At 40.7% G+C, this 21,826-nt stretch overlaps 1 protein-coding gene across 1 annotated transcript in view; it reads left to right on the plus strand.

The window, feature by feature from the left end:
- The window catches only part of LOC308597505 (proprotein convertase subtilisin/kexin type 5-like), a gene marked incomplete at its 5' end in the record, with an annotated part of 63,231 nt that overhangs the window by 5,949 nt on the left and 35,456 nt on the right, over positions 1-21,826 (plus strand). Inside the window, 3 exons of the mRNA XM_081213336.1 lie at positions 2,758-2,894; positions 8,935-9,138; positions 13,514-13,582. Of these exons, the coding sequence (XP_081069462.1) occupies positions 2,758-2,894; positions 8,935-9,138; positions 13,514-13,582 (410 nt within the window). The remainder of the gene's footprint in view (positions 1-2,757; positions 2,895-8,934; positions 9,139-13,513; positions 13,583-21,826) is intronic.

A 21,826-nucleotide genomic window follows, 5' to 3' on the forward strand; every position in this document is an offset into this window, starting at 1 on the left:
TGCAAGGAGATAAGTAACTATACAACCTTTAGAAGATATCTGAAGGCAGCCCTATATATAGAAGTTTTAAAATGTTTAATATTTTATTATGTTTATATATATTTTGGAAGTGGCTGGGGAAACCCAGTCAGATGGGTGGGGTATAAATGATAAAATTGTTCTTATTATGGAATTGGGCATTCCTGTTTTCACTGGAGAAATGTTGGCGAATATGGCATAGTGGGCAATGAAAGGGGAGTAGCAGAAAGTGACCATTGATCCATCCACCTCAAAACATGGAAAACAAATCACCTGAGACCGAGTAGAGTGATGTGGAACCCGATTTCCCCCAATTTTTTTGGATTGTCCACAAATCAAATACACCTAAATTTACAAAGGGAAAGCATTAAGACTGGTGTTGTTTCAGGGTAACCTCATGAGGACCAATTAAAGGGAAATGCAGCAGCTGCAAACACACAGTACAGTACAGTGTGGTCAACACCCCCAGATTTTGTTGGCAAAAATCATTCTGAAGTGCCTCATGATATCTCAGAAACAGGTCATCATCACTCTACCACTCACATCCCAAAACTTTCCTCTGAATCTTATGTTTAATGAATGGAGGCAATCTAGGCAATAATACAGCAACACTTTGGAATACTATTTCCTTCTTGATGTCCAGATCTCATTCAGATGACAAATTCAGCAGCCTACTGAGCCCACTAGTGGTGAATAAGCGTCTGTAACTACCCACAAGTTGAGACTATGCTATCTGTTTCTAAAGCTATGTCAGCACTGCAGTCTATTTGCATTGTTTTATTTATTTGCAGCTAAGCCTCTACTGAGTGTCATTCAGAGCAAGGGACTAATAATAAACTAGCATGCATCCTTGCAAATAGATTCGGGTCACTTCCACACCATCCATTGAAAGCACTCTTATACCACTTTAATAGTCATGGCTTCTCTCAAAGAAACCTAATAGTTCACTTTGGGTACTGGGAATTGAAGCTCTGTGGGGGGAATAGGGATCCCCTAACAATTCTTGGCACTCTCAACAAACTACAGTTCCCAGGGTTCTTTGAGGGAAGCAAAGTCGTATAAGAGGGCTTTGAATGGATAGTGTGGGTATGGCCAGTGGTTTTTTTTTAAAAAGGGGGTACTCAAGGGTACGCAGTACCAGCACCTCTTTGTTGTTGTTAGAAAGTGTCATTTTTGTAACAACTTCATGGTGAGTACCAGCACTTATTCTTCTAGAAAAAAAGCACTGATGTGACCCTACTCAGAATTAACAGCAACTGCAGACTAAGGTATCTCCTTATGAATCAAGGTTCTCACAAGTAAAAACTCATGTTTGCTAGTTGAAATGGTTTTCTCTTCAGAAGCACACAAACAACTATCAGGCACTTTAGCCTGCTATTTCAAATAAAGGGCAACTTTTCATCAGTATCACTTTACAGACATTGCAATGAACATTTGTGAAAAATCAATACCTCTTTAATAAGCTACTGATTTCCCATAATAAAACTTAAAAATATCACCCTAAGAACAGGTGTATTCTATGCCATCTGTTTCCAGCAAATATCCTAACACAATCAGGAATCTGACAACTGAATCCATGTTCAGAATCAGAATCTGGTTTCAACAAGGTCCTAAGAAGCAGTAATTGTTTAGGAATAATATCCAGAAATAAACACTAGATAAAACAAAAACAAACAGTGTAAGGAGCCAGGAAAGAGCTGCCAAAGGCCGGATACCCTAAGGCAGACATGTCCAACAGGTAGATCGTGATCTACAGGTAGATCGCGGGGGTGTCCCAGGTAGATCACGGAATGAAGTGTAGTGATTGCCTTCGGTCAACCCTCCCCTAAAAAAAGCTCTACAACTCCTGGCAATGACAATGGGTAGATCACAGCTGGTCTTTTCACACTGTGAGTAGATCACAGTCTCTTGGGAGTTGGACATGCCTGCTCTAAGGCCCTGGAGATACTACAGCTTTGGGCTGTAGTAAGTCCCCCTGAATAAAAGCTGTGGTACAACATTCTCCTCATTGCCTTTAGGTAACACACAAGATCAGGGTGCAGGAAGACTTCCACATTTCTGTCTCATGCACTGGTGAAACTGCATCATCTCATCCAGAATACAGCTTTCCCATATCAGTGTTGAGTGAAATACAGTAATTAAAAACAAAGAGATTGATATGAGGCCCATATTTGAAGGACCTAGTCATTTGCATCCTTCAAGCAACTTAAACTATCCATCTGCCAAAAGAAACACATCCTTCATAAAAAGCATCAACTGTTGACTCTTTAAAAAAAACCAAAAACACAAAAAACCCACACTAGGATTCCTGGAGGTCACGTCACAAACAAAATTGAGTAAAAATTACAATAGATGACCTAAAGCAGAGAGAGTGTGTGTGAACATGAAAAGTGATTGATTCTTCAAAAAAAAATAAAAAATTGGTAGGATCTTGGAATACTTCAGTGACGAAGATGTGGAGACAGAGGAAGATGAGATCAATGAGGATGGTCTGTGAAAATCTGGCTCCAGGTGGCAAAATAAAGTCAAAGTTCACAGCTTAGTTGACCTTACTCTTTATCTTGCCACATGTCATAAATACGTTTCACGCTGATAGGAGAACAAAGTGCAAAGAATATAAGGAATATAACCGAACATGGAAGCAGTTCTCAGAATCTGTTTGAGCTTGTTTTTTAAAAGGAAAGTATTCTTCTATTCTTTGATTCTAGTATTAAACTTCCCCCTTTTCTTTTGTAACAGTTCTTTGAATGATGGGCGCTGTGTTCTTCAGTGCCCTAAAGGGAAATATGAATTTGAAAGTCAGTGTCATTCATGCCATCAGACCTGCATGGAATGCAGTGGAGGCGAACCCAACCAGTGCTCGGCTTGCGGAAAAGGTAAGGGTGTGCTTTTTGACCACTTCACTCCTTTGCCTTGATTTTAGTTTAAAATCCAAAGTGGATAGTACAGTTGCTTATATGACGTTGTTATTTAAAAAAGCAGTATTTTATATATTTAGTATGCCAGTATATTTTTGTACAACTGGGATTTTCTTGGTCCCACTCCATTCCAATCCCAGACCAAAACTGAATTCCAGTTATTTATACTGGATACCCACCAAATATACCCATTTATTAACTAATGGGTTCCCAGTCTTCCATAATCCTGACAGTATCAAACATGGAAGTGAAGGATTTTTGCTGCCAGGACTCAAGGAGCTGCTGTTTCCCTCCTGTTGAGCAGTGGCAGCCTAGACAGAGGAATAGAGTGGCCGTGTGCCACACTTTACAGACGCCAGTCCTCTGTCTGAAGGCATCCTCTGTTTGAAGGGCTGCCTGGTCCAAGGCTCATTGAAGATAAATAACCATTTTAAGAAGGGACAGCAGGGGCCTTGGAACTTTCCATTTAGAGGTTCTTGACTGCAGACATAGGCTACTCCCCACTCTGGTGCGTTGCATGTCTATTTAAATAATATACATTTGCATCTCTGTATATAAATTTAATATACTCTCCAACATTCCCTAGAAAATAGGGACATTCTATTTGCAAATGTGATTTTTTCATATATATTCTTTTTACATAAATTTACTGCCATATCAAAATACTATTTTTATATTAATATGTTCACAATTTATAAATGTTTATATTTATATAAGCAATTAATAAAAACTGCTGGGATCACTCAAAAGCTGCTACAGATTTTAACATGGTATAATTTTGTTTAAGATATGTTCTGAAGGCCTCCCATTTTGAAACAAATTCAATTCTCGATTTATTGTTTATTTTTTCAGATACACTATCTATTTCAGCATATTCAGTCAATTTTTGTATCCACTCTTGTTTAGAAGGAATTATGTCACTTTTCTCCTTGTAGCTATAAGAACTCTCGCTGCTACTGTTGCATATAAAAAATATATATCTTTATTTTTTTTAGGAATATCTGAATCAGTAGTGCCTAACTGATATGCCTCTGGTTTCCTAATAAATGAGATTCTTAACATTTTTTCTAGTTCAAAGTGCATTTCCTCCCAAAATTTCTTTATTTTGCTACATTGCCACCATAAATGGTACAGTACAGTGGTACCTCGCAAGACGAATGCCTCGCAAGACAAAAAACTCGCTAGACGAAAGGTTTTTCCGTTTTCGATTTGCCTCGCAAGACGAATTTCCCTATGGGCTTGTTTCGCAAGACGAAAACGTCTCGCGACTTTGTTTCCTTTGTCTAAAAACAAAGACATGTTTTGTTTATAAAGTTAATTTATTTTCCCTTCAATTTTTGAACTGCTCTTTACAGTATGTGTGACTTTAAAGAGCAGTTAATAAACTGTTGTTGTACCAAATTTGGCTTTGTTTGGACTTTTTTTGACCATAGGAACGCATTAATTGATTTTCAATGCATTCCTATGGGATTTCGTGATTCGCAAGACGAAAAATTCGCTAGACGACAAAACTTGCGGAACGAATTAATTTCGTCTTGCGGGGCACCACTGTAAGCCTTTTGGGTCTCCACATCTCCAACCATTACTTTTGGCTCCTTTGTACATTTTGGCTAATTTCCATTGAGTTAAATACCACCGGTGTTGCATTTTTAACAAGTTTTCCTGTATGGCATAGCACGTAGTAAATTTCCAACTATTCTTCCACAGGTTTTCCCATTGGGACATTGTTATAGCATACCCAGTCTTGAGACCACTTTATCATGGCTGATGTAACTTCTTCCTCCTCGACTTCCCAGTCAAGGAGGAGGCGATAAGTTTTAGAGAGGGTTTTACTTTTTGAATTTATTACTTTGGATTCAAATCTCAAGGTTTCCTTGGCGAACCCTTTTTGTTTATCTACTTTAAATCTTTCGAATATTTGATAATACTGAAACCAATCTGTAATGACATCTCTTAATTCCTCAAAGCTCTTAAGTTTCAATTGGTTCTCTTCTTCTTTTAAAAGTGTTTTCTAGGTAGGCCAAATTTCCAGCATGTTTTTTTTTCTTTACCACTGTGGCCTTTACTCCAACCGATCTTTATATTTCTCCCAAACTTTAAGAAGTGATCTCCTTATGATATAATTTGAGAAATCTCTATGTATTTTTGCCTTTCCATATATTAAATAAGCATGCCAACCCCAACGGTTATTATGTCCCTCCAAGTCCAACATATCCATATCTTTCAAATTGCACCATTCCTTCATCCACGTGAGGCAGGCTGTCTCATAATACAATTTCAAATCGGGCAGGGCAAAACCACCTCTATCCTTTATATCTATTAAAATTTTATGTTTAATGCTGGGTCTCCTGCCCCTCCCATATAAATTTAGATATTTCCTGTTGCCATTTTTTGAGGCAGCCTACCTCACTCAGAATTGGGATCATCTGAAAAAAAAAACACCTGTCTAGGGAGAACATTCATCTTTATGATTGAAATCCTAGCAAGGATTGACAACTTCAATTTAGGCAAGGTTTCAAGGGATCTTTTTTATTTCTTGTCAAGTTTTTATATAGTTATCCTGAAATAAATTTAGATTTTTGGGAGTAATCCAGATGCCCAAATATTTTGCTTTCCAGAAAATCTTCACTCCCATAGCTTCTTCTATGTCTTTCTTTTCAGTCGTAGGTACATTTTTAATTATTAACCTAGTCTTATTAGTGTTCAACTTAAAGCCTGCCACTTCTCCAAAGTTATTAAACAATTCTATTACTCTTATCAAACTTTCTTTGGGATTTTCAGTCATGACAAGCACATCGTCTGCAAATGCTTTAATCTTATACGTGTTGTTGCCCAAGGTGATACCTTTAACACAATCGTCTTCCCTAATTTGGTTATTTAATACTTCCATTACTAAGATGAAAATTAGGGGTGATAGGGGCATACTTGCCTAGTTCCTTTATTAATTTTGCATTCCTCTCAGATATTACCATTGATGATTAGTTTTGCCTTTTGATCAGAATAGATTGCCTTTATTCCTCTACTAAAATTTTCACCGAATCCCATTTCTTCTATCAATTCTTTCATAAACTTCCAAGAGACATTATCGAAAGCCTTCTCAGCATCAACAAACATGATGGCCGCTGGTTTATCAATTTTAAGATCCAAGTATTCTAATACATTTATCAGTGTTCTTATATTGGATTGTATATATCTTCCAGGGAGAAAACCTGTTTGATCTTTGTGAATTGTCTCCTTAAACAATATCTTTAATTTGTTCTTGATGATATCAGCATAGATCTTATGGTCGTTGTTTAGCAGAGCAATAGGTCTATAGTTAGCGATATTTGATAGTTCTGTTCCTTGTTTATGGATGACAGAGATAGAGCTCTTCTTCCAAGAGTCTGGTAGCTTCCTAGTTTTAAGGATATTGTTCATTAAATTTTTTAGGGGTAGGGATAAAGCATCTAATTTTTTATAATAAACAGCTGGAAGACCATCAGGACCTGGTGTCTTCCCTGATTTTGATCTTTGAAAAGCATGCTGTACTTCCATCGCTGTAATGGGGGAATTCAAAGTTATTAATTTTTCCTTAGAAATTATTGGTAATTTACATGTCTTTAAGAATTCCTTAATTTTTTCATTCTTCTCCGGGCCTTCTTTATATAGTTTTGAATAGAAGTTGACAAAACTTTTCCTGATCTCTTTCGGGTTTTGAATCCAAACTTCCTCAACTTTAATTTTACTAATAATTCTGTCATCTTGCTTCTTTTTTATCTGCCAGGCCAATAATTTACCCAGTTTATTTGCATACTCAAAGTTTCTATGTCTCATCAACTTTATTTTCCATTCTATTTCCTCATTTATTATCATGGAAAATTGAGACTGTAAAGTTTTTGTGGTTAGTTTAATCTGTTCATCATCTGGTTTTTGGAAGAGTTTTTTTTCATTTAACCAAATTTCCATTTTTTTCTTTTGGATTGCATTATGCTTGATAAAGAATCCTCTTAACACCGCTTTGCTCGCATCCCATACCATTTTTTCATCTGTTCCTTGATTCTGGTTGAATTCAAAATATTCAAGTAAAATTCGCTTTGCCTTCTGGACTATATTATCATCTGTCATCAATCCTTCATTGAATTGCCGTATTTCTGTTTTTTCTTCCTCTTCTTTGAACCTAATTATTACAGGATTATGAGCAGATAAGGTTCTAGGACCAATTTCCACGTGATTCGCTTTACTTAATAATTCTTTTGTCGTCCATATTGTGTCGATTCGTCCTGCTGATTTATGCGGTTCAGAATAGTGCATGAATTGTTTCTCAAGAGGATATTTGAATCTCTAAGTATCATTTAGGTTCAAAAGTTCTATTAAATGAAAAAAGTAGTTCAGAAGCTTATTTTGTCTTGTTTCTTTCTTTTTTTAAACTATTCTGTCCAATCCAGATTACCAACTACTCCGTTAAAATTTCCCATTAGAATTAGCTCCCCCCCCCCAGGTATCCCAATGCTTTTTCTTCTAATAGATGGTAAAATTCTGATTTTCTTTCATTAGATGCATAAATTCTGATGACTATTATCCTTTCCAAATTAATTTTTATTTCAATTATCACTATTCTGCCTTCTTCATCAGTGAAAAGTAGTTTAGGTTCCAGATGAGATTTAGCATATATTACTACCCCTCTTTCCTTTTCCTTACTAGATGCAATAAACTCTAGACCTAATCTCTTGTTAATTAACACTCTTTTATGTTTTTCTGCGTCTCTTGCAAGCAGATTAATTCATATTTTTGTTTTACAAGAACGTGTTCAACCTTATTTTTCTTAAATTTATTTACATTCCATGTAATGCATTTAAAATCCATATTTTATTTCGATTTCACAATATACTCCTCTCTGCAGAAATTATTCAACATAAAAAGAAAAAAAGGAGAAAGGGGGGGGGAACCAAATTCAGTTAATATCAAACATTACTGTTATGGTTCCTCTGAATGTTCCCAAAGTGGCCTCTTTCCTCCTAATTCTTTCCAGTAGGTTCTTCTGGTGCAAATGTAAATTTTATGCCAGCCTGTGCCTTCTTTGGTCCTCTTTTTTTTCTTTTTCAACATGCATTTCCTCTCTTTGGTGATGCATAACTGGCCACTCTACAGAACAGCCTCTTTCTCTCTCTTTCGTGTGTGTGTGTGTGTGTGTGTGTGTGTGTGTGTTGTGGCAGATAACCCATTTAGTCGTCCTGATATCAAGGATAGCAGCTCTTAAGACTGTATTCTCAGCTAGGGGAAAAACAAGGTGATTGAACACAGGTTGCCTTTTGGATTGACTTGGAAAACACTCAATCAAGTTGCATTAAGTCTGTGTCTTTAGGTTAAAAGGTTCATAATGAAAACAGTGAAACATCCTCCCACCAGACAAGCATGCAGAGGTAGATGCAATTCTAAACATTTGTTGATACATCTAGGTATTTATTTTCAACAAAATTAACAGGCCAGTTCTCATTGTCATAAATCCAGCTAGTTTGACAAGAGGTTTGAACAAGCCAGACAGCTCATGGGAAACAAGCAATGCTTTACATGGCAGTATGAATGCACCCCCAGAATACTTCTGAGTATCAATGGGGCTTGTATCCTGGGTTACTGTGTGAGCAACTTCAGGGAACCTTTATTTTCCAGTCATTGCTTTTCCTGAAGATTTCCCTGCATTAATTTAATAAAGCACTTCAGGCTTTCAGAGAAAATAATGGGCTTCAGAATGAGTTTCTGAAAGAAAAAGGTTCAGTTATTGTTAATGGGAAACCTTTCCATTTCTAAGCAGACAGGTAAATGTAAGAGAAGGGGCAGCAGCAACTCCAAACCTCAATTAACTGTTCTGGTGGCTCAGCCACAAATGCTCCCACTAATCAGTTCCCCAGATCAAAATGATCTTTTAATACAAACAGGAAGGTTTGGGGTTGATTTGTTTGTTTTTGATGAACAATTCTCCTAGTGTCTTTTGTTCTGCTTTGTCTTGCTTTCTGCCTTACAGATAAGAAAGGCAACACACGCTTCCTGTACCTGGGAGAATGCAGAGAAAGCTGCCCTCTGGGCCACTATTCTTCAGAGGAGGAGAACACCTGCCTGCCGTGCGTTGAGCACTGTGAAGTGTGCCCTGATCAAACCATGTGCGAAAGATGCTTTGATGGATACTACCTGGCTGGTAATAGCTGCCAGAAGCAAAAATGTAGAAAAGGTAAAACTTCTGACAACAGCACATTAACACACTTAAGGCCAAACACTCAGTATGTTCTCCTTGATTCCATAATTGCAGAGCTGGAAGGGACCTTCAGGGTCATCTAGTCCAGCCCCCTACAATGCAGGAATCTCAGCTAAAGCATCCATGACCAACCTCTGCTCAGAAACCTCCAAGGAAGGAGAGTCCACAACCTCCCAAGGGAGACAATTCCACATCAAGGCACACTGGCACCAGCCAAACAGCTGGTTGCCAATATCCTCCCACCTCCACACACACCAGTAATAGTAATTACAGCTTAATTTTTTTATAAGATTTATACACTGCTTGATTGTTTTTTAAAAAAGAAACCTTCAAAGCGGTTTACAAAAATGATAAAACAATAAAATTATCACTAAGAAAAAATAACAATTTAAGACATTTTAAAAGTTAAAATAGCAGCAGACTAGAACAAATTAAGACTCACGTTAACTTTCTAGACATCTGAATAGGCTTGTCTAAACAAAAATGTTTTTAACAAGCACTGAAAAGAATACAGGGAAGAAAGAGAGAGCTGATCATCAGTAGAGTAACATACCCTGTGGAGGAAACCAAAACCAAAACAAATAGTAATAAAAACATTAACAGCACCAAGAAGGACGAGAAATCCTTGGAACTCTCTGATCTGAAGAGGAGATTAGCAAACATTAAGCCTGTAATCTCAACTCCAGATGCAAGGACACAGGAGTTGGAAACACACCCATTAAATACATCCAACTTCTCCTCACCACAAAGAAGGCTACATGTACATCAGCCAGATATTCTCTCAAGCAACACCAAAGAAGAGGAGCAGCAGCTTGGCAACCCCGCTACCCCTAAGCTAATAACCTTTAAGGAAACCAAGAAATATCATGCTGCTGACAGACAGCTGAAGCCACACAACAGTCCCCAGGCTACATACGGACCTCCAAGACTCAGGAACTTACTGAGGCACAAGCAGGAGGACCAGTTATTCCCATTGCATCTCTGACAGAACAGGACAAATGATGTCCCTGCTTATGAAGCTGGCTCCTTGCTGGCCAATGACCCCCGCATTGCAGCGCATGCCTCTTTAATACTTCCAAAGGCATGGGTGGAATTAACAGCCCCAACCACCTCGTGAGGGAAAGAGGGATTGACAGCCAACAGGCCAGCAAAAGGTTACCCTCTTAACCAGAAATGTGGCTGGATGGGCTTCATCTACCAGGAATGCCTGTTTCACTGACTTTCTATCACAACATCACATCTTACTGGTACAGGAAACCTGGACCAGGGATGACATATCATTAAATGGGTACCTCTCCTTTACTTCGGGAGCTGAACCAGGGAAGAGGCATGGCAGAGCAAAAGGCTGGGGATCCTTATTTCTAGCAACATTGACTCCACACCAAGGCCCCTCCCTTCACTGAAGACCTACCTTAACGAGAAGGCGCTGTTAATTAGAAATGCCTACATGCTCCCAATGCATGAGAAATCGGAGATCAGAGCCCAATAGGGTGAGCTGGAAGGATATGCTGCAGACCTTACACTGCAAAATCCGAACGCAATGGTTGTACTGGGAGGGGACCTAAATGCCAGACTAGGGTCAAATGACCAAACTTTATACATACAGTTTGGCCATGCCCCACCAGATCTGGAGGCTGAAGGCCCACTTACAACTCGAGCCAAATAAGACCAAATGTCAGACTCTGTGGGTCTCTGCCTAGCACAAATGTCTTTCAAACTAAGCCTCTACATTCTAAATAGTACCCTTGCTAAGGACCAGCCAGCTGAGTTCACCTTCTTGTCTGGAATCAGGATGAGTGCCATTGAGTACATCATTGTCTCTGAGGAGCTTCTCCTACACATAAAGAATATGGAGGCACTGGCGGAGAAAGAGGAGTGCGGGGGGAGCGCACCACCCCTGGCAGTGCAATCCCAGTGGGGTGCCATCGCGGCTGCCCTCTCGCCCACGCTGGGCACCACGCCTCCACAGGACGTGTGCCACATCCCTGCGGGTGGTGCACCACCCCAGGACATGCACCATCCCCGCCCCCGCCTGCTCTCCAACCCCCGGTGCCAGAGCATGAAGCTCCGCCACTGTATGGAGGTCATACCCTGATTTGAAAGTGATCATTTCTCAGTTTCACTCCACCTAATGGTGGAAGACATGCAGGACAATTCCCAGGCTATCGTGTATAGGGAAGCTTTTTTAATGTTTAATGTTTTATTATGTTTTATATATGTTGGAAGCTGACCAGAGTGGCTGGGGCAGCCCTGTAAGATATGTAGGGTATAAATAGTAAAATTATCATTATGAATTGGGATGTCCCTATTTTCATTGGAGGATTGTTGGAGGGGATGCAAGTATAGGCCATGTGGTGCCCATAAGCTGGTTCCTGATTGCCAGAGTTTTTCTCCCAGAACACCTGCCCTATAGTAGCCACTGCGCAGTGGCAAGCATGGAGCTGCCTTGCTGGATGGCAGAGAAGAATCTCATGCCAGTATTAGGTCCCCCTACAGAAGCACAAGCTGACCTCTTTGGGACGCTTTAACAACAATTTACAAAAATGATTGTCTTGCTCTGATGAAAATGTCTCTGATGAAGATGCAATGATGCAGAGTGAATTTCTTTATCCAATCTCCAGTTTTTTCAAATAGACAGATTTTCTGAAAGCATTTCAGCTCTCTGGTCTCTGTGGATATGTTTATTTAAAATCAATAGACAAAAAGCCAAAGAGGTCAATACATTAAACGCACAAAGTCTTAACCCTCTCTTCAGGGAGGGAAATAGTTGACCTTGTTGGGTGACCCTTCTAAGGCTGGCCTCAGAGTTAGCTCCACTGCAGCCACAGACTGACTTCTGGAGAGACATGTAAATTGCTCATTGGGGTTGCAGTTAAATAGGGTCTGAATTTAAAATAGAGACTGACTTGACCCACAACAGCAAACTCATCAATGTTTATAAGCTATACGCATTTATGTTCAACACTGCCATGCTTGTACAAGACCTCTGACTGGAAGTCATCTCCCCCAAGCCTGGAGCTTGCCTGCATTTGCACTTCACATCCACCATATATTGTTAAAACAATCTGACCTCTGGTGAAGAGCAAAACCATTACATTAGTGCCTTGCTCATTTCCCTAAACAGCAACAACGTCGGTTACTGTCGCTTGGTGCTGAAAATACAAATAAAACCCTTTTGGTTCGTGCAAAATGATAATCAAATTTACTCTGAATACTCTTGTATGCCATCATATGCTGAAGGACATGAGCAGAGTTTTGTTTTTATTTCAGGTTTGATGAACTTGAAATGTACATAAGTTTTTTTGCTATGAAAACCATTTTGTTCTGGGATTAGAAACTTGCCTGTCTAATAATATGCCCTCTGTCCAGACAGCTTGACACATCTGTGCTCTATACTGCATCTGGCACAACGATGAAATAAAATAAAATGTTAGTGGGGTAGTTGCAACAGTGCACTGTTAACGTGTAAAAGCTTTGTTTTCACAATAAAACTAAACAAGCTTCACCATTAGGACTCTAACATAGGAGGCATGCGCAAGGCCAAGCCGAGGGCAGGCGGCAACTGCCTCCCCTAAATCAATATAAATACTTAACTAACCGAGGTTTTGCCCACCTAACAAAAAGCCTAGCTACGCCCATGATTGGAGGTAAAGCAACTACACTTTACTTGGGTGTAAGACTCCAGAGTGACCCAGCCCTAGATTATACTGAAAGAGGTTGATGCAAAATTATTTCCCAGTGGTATCCCAGGTAAAGTATGTCGAAGCTAATCAGCATCAGTGCTAGAACAAAACAAGCAGCAGCATGAGCAGAAGGGCAAGCAGAGCCCAACCCTGATATTACACAACTCCCCTCTGCACACACAGCCCAGAAGAGCTCCAACACAAGAGGCTTCAGTCTTCACACTCAAAGCAGTGTGATGAAGGGGATGTCTCTTGTGCCTATGGAGCTCCTCCATGTGGAGAACTCTCCCATGTGTCGTTTAACGCATAAAGAGAAGTGTACCACCCTGTGAGGTAGGCCAGTGGTTCTCAATGTTTAAGCCATTATTGGCCACCAAAGGCCCCTGTCACAAGTTTAAAAAGTGGACATGAGAACATTTCCAGGCAATTTATACTGATAAATAGATATATTTATGGTGCACAGGCATACATTTATTGAGACCTTTGTGCCTGACGGTCACCTGCCATCTCCTTAATACTGATATTAGCAGACAATGGAATATTTGGGGGGGAGTGCTGCTGACAGACCAATGTTACAAGTTTCTGTTAGTCTCTGAGAAATCATGTTTGGACTCCCATGAAGTGAAATCCGTGTATGTTGACTGTTTCATGGACTGCCCAATGTGCAGGTGAAGCAGAGGAACTTCACTCGGAAGATTGCATTCCTTGTGCAGATGGGTGCCTCTCCTGCAGCCTGGGTAGGTTTTATTTTTTAATCTTTAAGTTTCTACTTCTGTACTTTCAGTTATTTCTTTAATATGTACTTATATATTTGTTTTTTGTTTTATTCTTATATGCCACCCTTCAGGGCAGAGCCCTCCCTAGGCAGCTTACAAAAGCTAATTTGTTTCATGCACATACTAGGATAATTTAGCTTCAAATAGAGAACAGGGCCTGGAGTTGAGCTGGATGCGGGCGCAATGGAAGCTACTATCCCTGTAACCAACTGCTGTCACCTCAGCAGTCATCTTGCCCCATAACAGCTATGTTGTGTTATGCCGCACTCCCACAACAGACAATTAGTGACTGGCACCCACAGAACTTTCTCAAAATATTTCCACAGGCCAACGGTGTTAGCAACTCCTGCATACATTTTAAAAAATAACGCAGCATGGTCATGTTCTGTAGTAAAGTGATATATCTAACAATTTTTAATATCCAAAAGTAACAAATAATGCCAAACAAATAGTAAGACTATAACATATATTTGTTTGGTTAATAAAGTCCTCAGGGCCTTTTCAGTCAGTACAGTAGAGTTTCCCAACCTTTTTCTGACTATGGCCTCCTTCTGACCTTGTTTTCTTCCTGTGCCCCCCCCATGGACATAACCAAGGAGGGGCAGGGGGCAGCTCCCCCCCCCCAACTAAATACAAATCAATACTAATCTGAGGTTCTGCCCCCCCCCAACAAAATAAAAATCTTGGCTACGCCCATGCCCCTTTCCGTCCTAGCAGTAGAAAGGTAGTTATTTAAATGCTTTGTTTGTAAATAGAACATGTTTTATTTATAATTTTTATAATTTATACAAAATACAATTACATAAAGTGATAGGAACATAATGGAATATTGTTGAAGCTGAAAAACACAGAATCATGGAGCTGGAGGGGACCCGGGGGCCATCTTCCTAGTGCAACCCCCTGCAATGTAGGAAACTCAGCTAAAGCGTCCATGACAGATGGCCATCCAAGCTCTGCTTAGAAACCTCCAAGGAAGGAGAGTCCAGAACCTCCTGAGGGAGATCCATCTTCCATGTATTATAAAAAAGTAAACAACACTTATTTGACGCAGAGCGGGAAACCTACACATATAGTCCAAAAGGCGCACAGGGCGTTCTGTTTATATGGGATAACTTTAAAAAGCAAGTGGTCCTCACTGACCTGATGCAAAAAGATCTTGTCATTTGGAGGAGCCCTAACTGCCTAGATAAAACACTATAGTCCCACACACCCTTACCTGGGAGTAAGGCCCACTGAACTCACTGCGGCTTTCTTCTGAGGAGACAGTTACTTACTAGATGCAAGGCAGCAGCAGCAGCAGGCGACCCTGCTTGGTTAGGTGCTGGGGTGGATTGCACCCTTTGCCTTGCAGAGTCAGGCCCAGGCTGCCACCAGGTCCAGCACTGGCAACCAGCAGCTCTGGCTCACCCAGCCCTACCCACTGCCCCCCCACCCCCACACTTACTGGGCATTGGGGATCTGTATCACGGGCTTTACTGGTCAAAGCGGGAGCCTCAGCAACCACCCTCTCCTCCCCTAGAAACAAACCGGGACTGCTCCAATAAAATGTACGTGGCAAAAAGGAGCACTAGGCCCTGGTGGGATGCCCCCTTACCTGCTAAGCAGATAGTCAGCCAATCAGGATTTTTAGAAAAATGAGATTTCCCCCCCTTCACTTCTCGCTTCACTTTATAGCCTCTGAGTCTCCTGCTGTGGCCCCCCATTTATGTAGTTTTAACCTGTGGCCCCCTTGGAATAACCTGGGGCCCCTAGGGGGCCATATGGCCACTGGTTGGGAAACACAGCACAGCCTTGGCAAATAACAGCCTTGATAAACAATATCTTCACTTCCTCCTTAAGACAGTGTCATTTCTTTCCCCAGTTGATGTGTGAGCTGAAGGTCTGCTTGTGGCAGCAATCTTGATGGGGTGATGGAAGAGAGTCTCTGAGTTTCTGGGGTCTACTAGCTCTTTCATTTCTGACCAGTAATTTTGCACAAAATGTGTGGACAGCAATAGAATCATTTCCCAAAATGACCACTGTTTGCATTGGCCCCAAAACTGCTGTTTCATCACACGGTGAAGGCTGGTTCATACACACATGCCTTCTGCTCGATGACTGCAGTATCAACTGTTTCTGGGCAGTGATCACAAATCAGACCCCATAGACTTTTATTATCATTGAACATCACCTCATACACAGTGCTTTTAGTTGGTAGTCAGTTTATGCTAACAAATCAAAGCAGGTGACACAAAAATAAAAAGGTTTTTGTGCTTGTGTGAACTTCTCTAGAGTCTGGTAGTTCAGGGAACTAACTCACCTTCCCCACTTCTGGAACATTCCTCCTTTGGATTTTAGGTCATAAATCATTTGGTAGGATTATTGTCTATTAGGCAACTCTGTTCCTCTATGAGCTATGTTTAGTTCCCAAACTCAGTGTATTTCTGGATCAGGAGCCTATAGGAAATCCTTGAAATCTGAAACTGTGGTGGGCTGCTACAGGTAATGCATAGCAGAGTTTTCTCAAGGAGTGGACTGGGACCCTTCAGTGGGCCTTGGGCCGCCCTCAGGTGGTGTCTCAGTGCTCATTATTATTTACATCTTATTATATATAAACTGGGAAAAGAAAGAAAGGGTATAAGAGAGGAGGAACATGTTAATATAAAGGGATCAGGGAGAAGGGATGAAAGAAACTGATTTGCGGGGGGGGGGCACACATGGATGAATGGGACGCGGGTGGCGCTGTGGGTTAAACCACAGAGCCTAGAACTTGCCGATCAGAAGGTCGGCGGTTCGAATCCCCGTGATGAAGTGAGCTCCTGTTGCTCGGACCCTGCTCCAGCCAACCTAGCAGTTCGAAAGCACGTCAAAGTGCAAGTAGATTAATGGGTACCACTCCGTCAGGAAGGTCAATGGCATTTCCATGCACTGCTCTGGTTTGCCAGAAGCGGCTTAGTCATGCTGGCCACATGACCCAGAAGCTGTACGCCGGCTCCCTCGGCCAATAAAGCGAGATCCCATAGTCAGCCACAACTGGACCTAATGGTCAGGGGTCTCTACCTTTTTTTTTTTTTTACACATGGATAAAGGGATTAGTTGAGTGTGCAACAGAATGTGAGTAGAAATTAGTAGAGATGGGTAAAAATACATTGAGGGGCATGGGGGCAGGTAGGAAAGGGAAAAATATAAAAGAAACAACATTCTCTGCTTAAAGCCTGTGGTTCATCAAATTCTGACTTAACTGGTTAGGCTGAGTGATGATACTTCCAGAGCAAATGTATGCCCATAGCTTGATGAAAGCTGAGCTATGGAACTCCTTGCCACAGTGGCAATACTGTAGCAAAGAAATTAACAATTTCCAAAGATGGATTGGAGATCAGTAAAAAAATATGTCAATAGTTACTAGCTGCTATTATGCCAAACGCTGCCTCCCTCTGCCACCATTTTGTGACTGTTTTTTCTCCTGAACTATCGTTTTTTGTGAGTGGTAGGCCTCAGTAATTCTCAGTTGTCATTATGTGAGCCCTGTGGGGTAAAAGGTTTTAGAACCTCTGATATATAGGATACCTCTGATTCCAGAGGCTTCTAAAGAGTGAAATGGGATTTCGTTATGGGTATGTTACAGTCTAATAAAAATTGCTCCTGGACTACAGTAGTAGATAGGTAGCCGTGTTGGTCTGCCATAGTCAAAATAAAAAAATTCCTTCCAGTAGCACCTTAAAGACCAACTAAGTTAGTTCTTGGTATGAGCTTTCGTGTGCATGCACACTTCTTCGTATCTGATGCTACTGGAAGGAATTTTTTTATCCTGGACTACAGTATGTCAACCTTCATACGACAGCAGCAGGAGAAGCATATGTTGTTGGGCTGTAACCTGTTTATGCCATCTCTTTATTCCTTTCCTTCCAACTGCTGGATGAAAATTATAACAGGAATCTGAGCCTGCTTATATTTTTACTTAGGGCCAAGTTGTCATGACATGGGGAGGGAACCCCTAACCAAGTACCACAAGCTCAGTCCAAATCCCACCCCCACCTCAGTGCAGCTGCTTTTAATCAAAGACATCAGGATATCTGATCACGGATATTCCATGTCATGTCTAATTTATCCTTTAGTTATTGTTTTTCCTACAACTTTGAAAACTCTGAAGTATATTATAATACTGTTGTTTTTTTAAAAAAAAAACCTTTACAATTCCATTATAGGTCAAATTTTCCTGTGATGTTTAAGCTTATTAATGCCAAAAATAAACCATGAGTTAAGAGAAATGTTCATTTTATGCTTGATGTTTTGTGCTGATATTGGCAGTCACCATCCAAATACCATCTGAAGACTACATTGACAAACTCAGATGGAGAGTTGGAAAGATGTATATTACTCTTGGTGGTTTGCTGTGCTATACGGTACATAATTAGAAGTTCAAAGACGTTTCATTTTGCTAGTTGTATTATTTTTGTGCTCACAAAGCCTGGCAGGAACATGTTGAGGAGGATCTATGACCTTGGGAATGAATGGGAGCAGGGCGACCCCGAGAAAACACATTTTCAAACTGCTGGGGTTACAAGCAGAGTTTGTTTTGTGTTTTGTTTTTAAAAAACCCCAATTAGTATCACACAGAGACAGTTCCAAATGTAGATAAGCTTAGACATCTTCAAGCAGGGTTGCAAACTCCTGAAAGCCAATATTTTGGTATCTGGGAGAACCCACCCCAGGATAAAGGCCAACAGGAGGAAGCTGTGATGCCTTAGTCATGGAACTGAAAAGCTGAACGGGACTCCGAGAGTCATCTAGTCCAACCCCCTGCCAACTTCCTGTGCTCTTACTCAACCATTTGTTTGCTAATCTGCCAGCTTGGTACTTGCAAAATGCAGGTACAGTTTTTGCACTGTAAAAGGGTCTGAGGCAGCCTGCACTCTGGGCAGAAACAGGTTTGTTTCTTTTCTCAGAGGTTATTTCCACAGTCAGTGAAAATGTGGTGTCAGGGAAGGGGGTTGCCTACAACCTGAACCTCTGAATATCCTTCTGTGAGGCTTTTTCCGGAGAGTTGTACATATGAAGCTTTCCTGTTCCCACCTTCAGATGAATATGTGGAATAGAAGAGGTGCAATGAGTGTAAAACTATGTAAAAAAAACACAGAAACCCAACTCTTCCACCCAATCTCTGCATGTAGATATGCTGTTTGAAGAGGGCTTGGGACAGTTGTAGGACTTGTGGGAGAATCCAAAGTGTAGGGGTCCAAGATTATGGGGCTTTGATGACCTGTTGCTATTTTTGCAGCAGATCCCTGTCTCCAGTGTCCTAGGGCCACCCAATCAACATGAAAGGGAAGCTTTTTAGCCACTGAGAAGTCTTCTCACTCTTTGTGCCGATGGGAGCCAATCCGAGTGAAAAGAGGTGAGTCAGTCACTGGTGATTGGCTCCTAGGGTCACTCTTGAGAAAGTACATCGGAAGAACAGTGAGGAGTAGCTGTTCTGTTTGCTCTAAAGCTAACCTTTAAGGGTAGGGCTGCCATACGTCTGGAATTTCCTGGACATAGCTGGGATTTGCCTGTCAAAAATGGTGTCTGGGCAGAATTTTTAGAAAAAAATAGGTTAAAAACTTTTGAGATTTTCCTAAAATCCTAACCCTAACCCTTCAACAACTTTGCCAAAAGAAAAGCTCAACAACTCTTGCATTGGAACTACAAGTAAACACAACTTAAATAACTCTGAGTATTGCCATACTCCAAATCATTTGCCTATGATAGAAGATAGTAGATCTAGCTAGCTGAAAGGCAACAAATGGAGACCTCCATTGATCATTTAAGTGCATCCCTAATTATTATTATTGCCTACAATTACATTCTTATATAATCTTAAAGAAGGGGTGTGACTGGGAGGAAGTATGGCTGTGGCTATCATGAAGGCACCCTGCAGTTCTAAATTTATATTCATACTACTAGTAGCATGGCAGAATTCCTAGGTGCACTCAATACTCCTTGCTTCAAACCATTTATCTGGATCACCTTTTTAGCATTCTCCCCCTCTAGGGCCTTACTGCGGTAAAAGAGCATCAACATTTTATAGCACTTGTTTTAGCATGTGGTGACTGATCTTCTCTCTGTGTCCTTTTTAACCTATTCTTGTCTTTAGATGGCATGCTGAGTATCCAGTTGCGAAACTTCCCAATCTCTCCTCTCTGTCTTTCTGAGAAGCTCATGCAGGCACAAATAAAACCTTTCCTTAAAACCATCTTTTAAATTTAAATTGTATTTAGTGCAGGCATATTTGCAAGCGAGATGTAATAACTTGAAAAGGCTTCTGCAGATTCCATTTCGTATGCATCCTATACAGAGATAGGAAAGAAAGAGCAGGACAAGGATGACTTTGGAATATTGAAAGAAGCTAATGATGCATCTAAAGGACACAACTGTCACATTTATGAGTTGATGGCTGGAACTATGGCAGTTACATTTTTCACTAGGAGAAAGTATTTTGGTTTCTGTTGGAAAGAAAGCCCCCCCCCCACACACACACAAATACACTGTATCTCAAAATCATGCCTGATGATGAATAGCTACAATACCTAGCAAGACGGAGAGCTTGGCCTTATCTATTGACCTAGCAGATAAAATTAAGGGTGTTGTCTCTTGTGTCATAACCAGTTTGTCACAAGATCATAAAGCCTAGACTCTTGAATTTCTTATCTGCATTCTATTCTACATCAGTAAGATGCACAGACATAAGAGTCTCAAAGTTACATTGAACCTCACATGTAAAAACTTCCAAAAAGATAGGAAAACTCATGTGTTATAGAACCCCCCCCCCTTTAGCTGAAAACTATCCTTATTATAAGTCCTTCCCCAGAGCCTAAGATTTGTATAGCTGCTTGCCTTTCTCTTGAGCAGCAAAATACTTCCTGTTCTACTTCATTTGAGAGCTTCATATGAGTTGGAATTCTGAAAACTTGACTGCTGATTCTCTCATGAGCAGCACTTTGCAAATACCATCGAAGATTTTGAAGTCAGCTGGACCAAGTCAAAGATCCATGTAATCCTGCACTGAGCATCCAAAGCTCGTTTAACCATACTTTCCTGATTTAAATGAAACCGGAAGCCATAACTTTCTGATTTGTTTGCCATGGGCCTGCACATCTTCAGCCAAGATATGAACGAAACTCTTTGCTTCTGACTAACAGCGGCCTGAGGCCCGCAGTCCCTTGGTGTCAGCTGAATTTAAGCATGAGGAACTGAGATTGACAGATTCATCCATCCCTACCCAAACCTAAACCAACCTTTCCCAACCTCAGGCCCCAATACATTGGATTACAGCTCTCAAGATCCCTCACCACTGACCCTGCTCACAAGAGATGATGGGAGTTGTAGTCCAACAAGATTGGGAAAGACGGCTCTAGATGACTTCGCCCTGCAGTTTTGTGTAGGTGTTGAACAGCATGGGGGACAGAATGGACACCCGAAGCACCTTATAATCCAAATGAGCCCCTGTAGTACCGCCTTCTGAGACTGATTCTCTAAGAAGGACTGGAGTCAACATAATGACATGTTTCCTAAACCCAACTCAGCTGTTAACTGTTCAAAGCAGTAATCAATTTTGCACCTTTGAAGAAAATGCCACAACAGTATAAATGAAATTATATCATCATTGTGCATAGTTATTTTGCTTATTTAATTAGAAGGGGGGGGGGAGAAAAGCTTGTTGCTCTAGAAAGCAGATTACCCTCCATTTTTCTGATTTCAATGGAAATTTAAATCGATGCTGTATGTATATATGAATTGTTTTGCAAACTTCTGCAATCAAAACAGTATGTTGGGAGCTTCATTGCAGGTTGTCTTCTAGGTTGAAAAGGTATTGAGTATTTTTAGTACACCCCCCCTCTTCTCACTATATTAAAGTATAGTTAAATGTCAAAGCATAAGCCTTGTTATACGAAGTAAGGTCTCTTTCCTACTGCATGCATAGGACTGGGATGCACAGATAGGGAGGTGAGTCTGAATTTGAGTGGAAGTATACTGTTGAACTGAAATTTGCCTGGTATGCCTAAAGCATCGCCTGTAGTCCTACAGTAGTTTGTTGTTTATAGATGCCCACATGGTTGATTTCCCCCAACATTGAGTGCAGCACACTGACAGCTTCCTCAGGTAATTTCTTGTTTTCGTTTACAAACTTTAAAGCAGTCACAGTTCTAAACAATTGCTTTTGGCAAGAGAGCTGGTTTTCTCTCAAAA

This window comes from Podarcis bocagei (genome assembly GCF_964188305.1).
Source record: "Podarcis bocagei genome assembly, chromosome: 11".
In the NCBI taxonomy this organism is placed as follows: domain Eukaryota; kingdom Metazoa; phylum Chordata; class Lepidosauria; order Squamata; family Lacertidae; genus Podarcis; species Podarcis bocagei.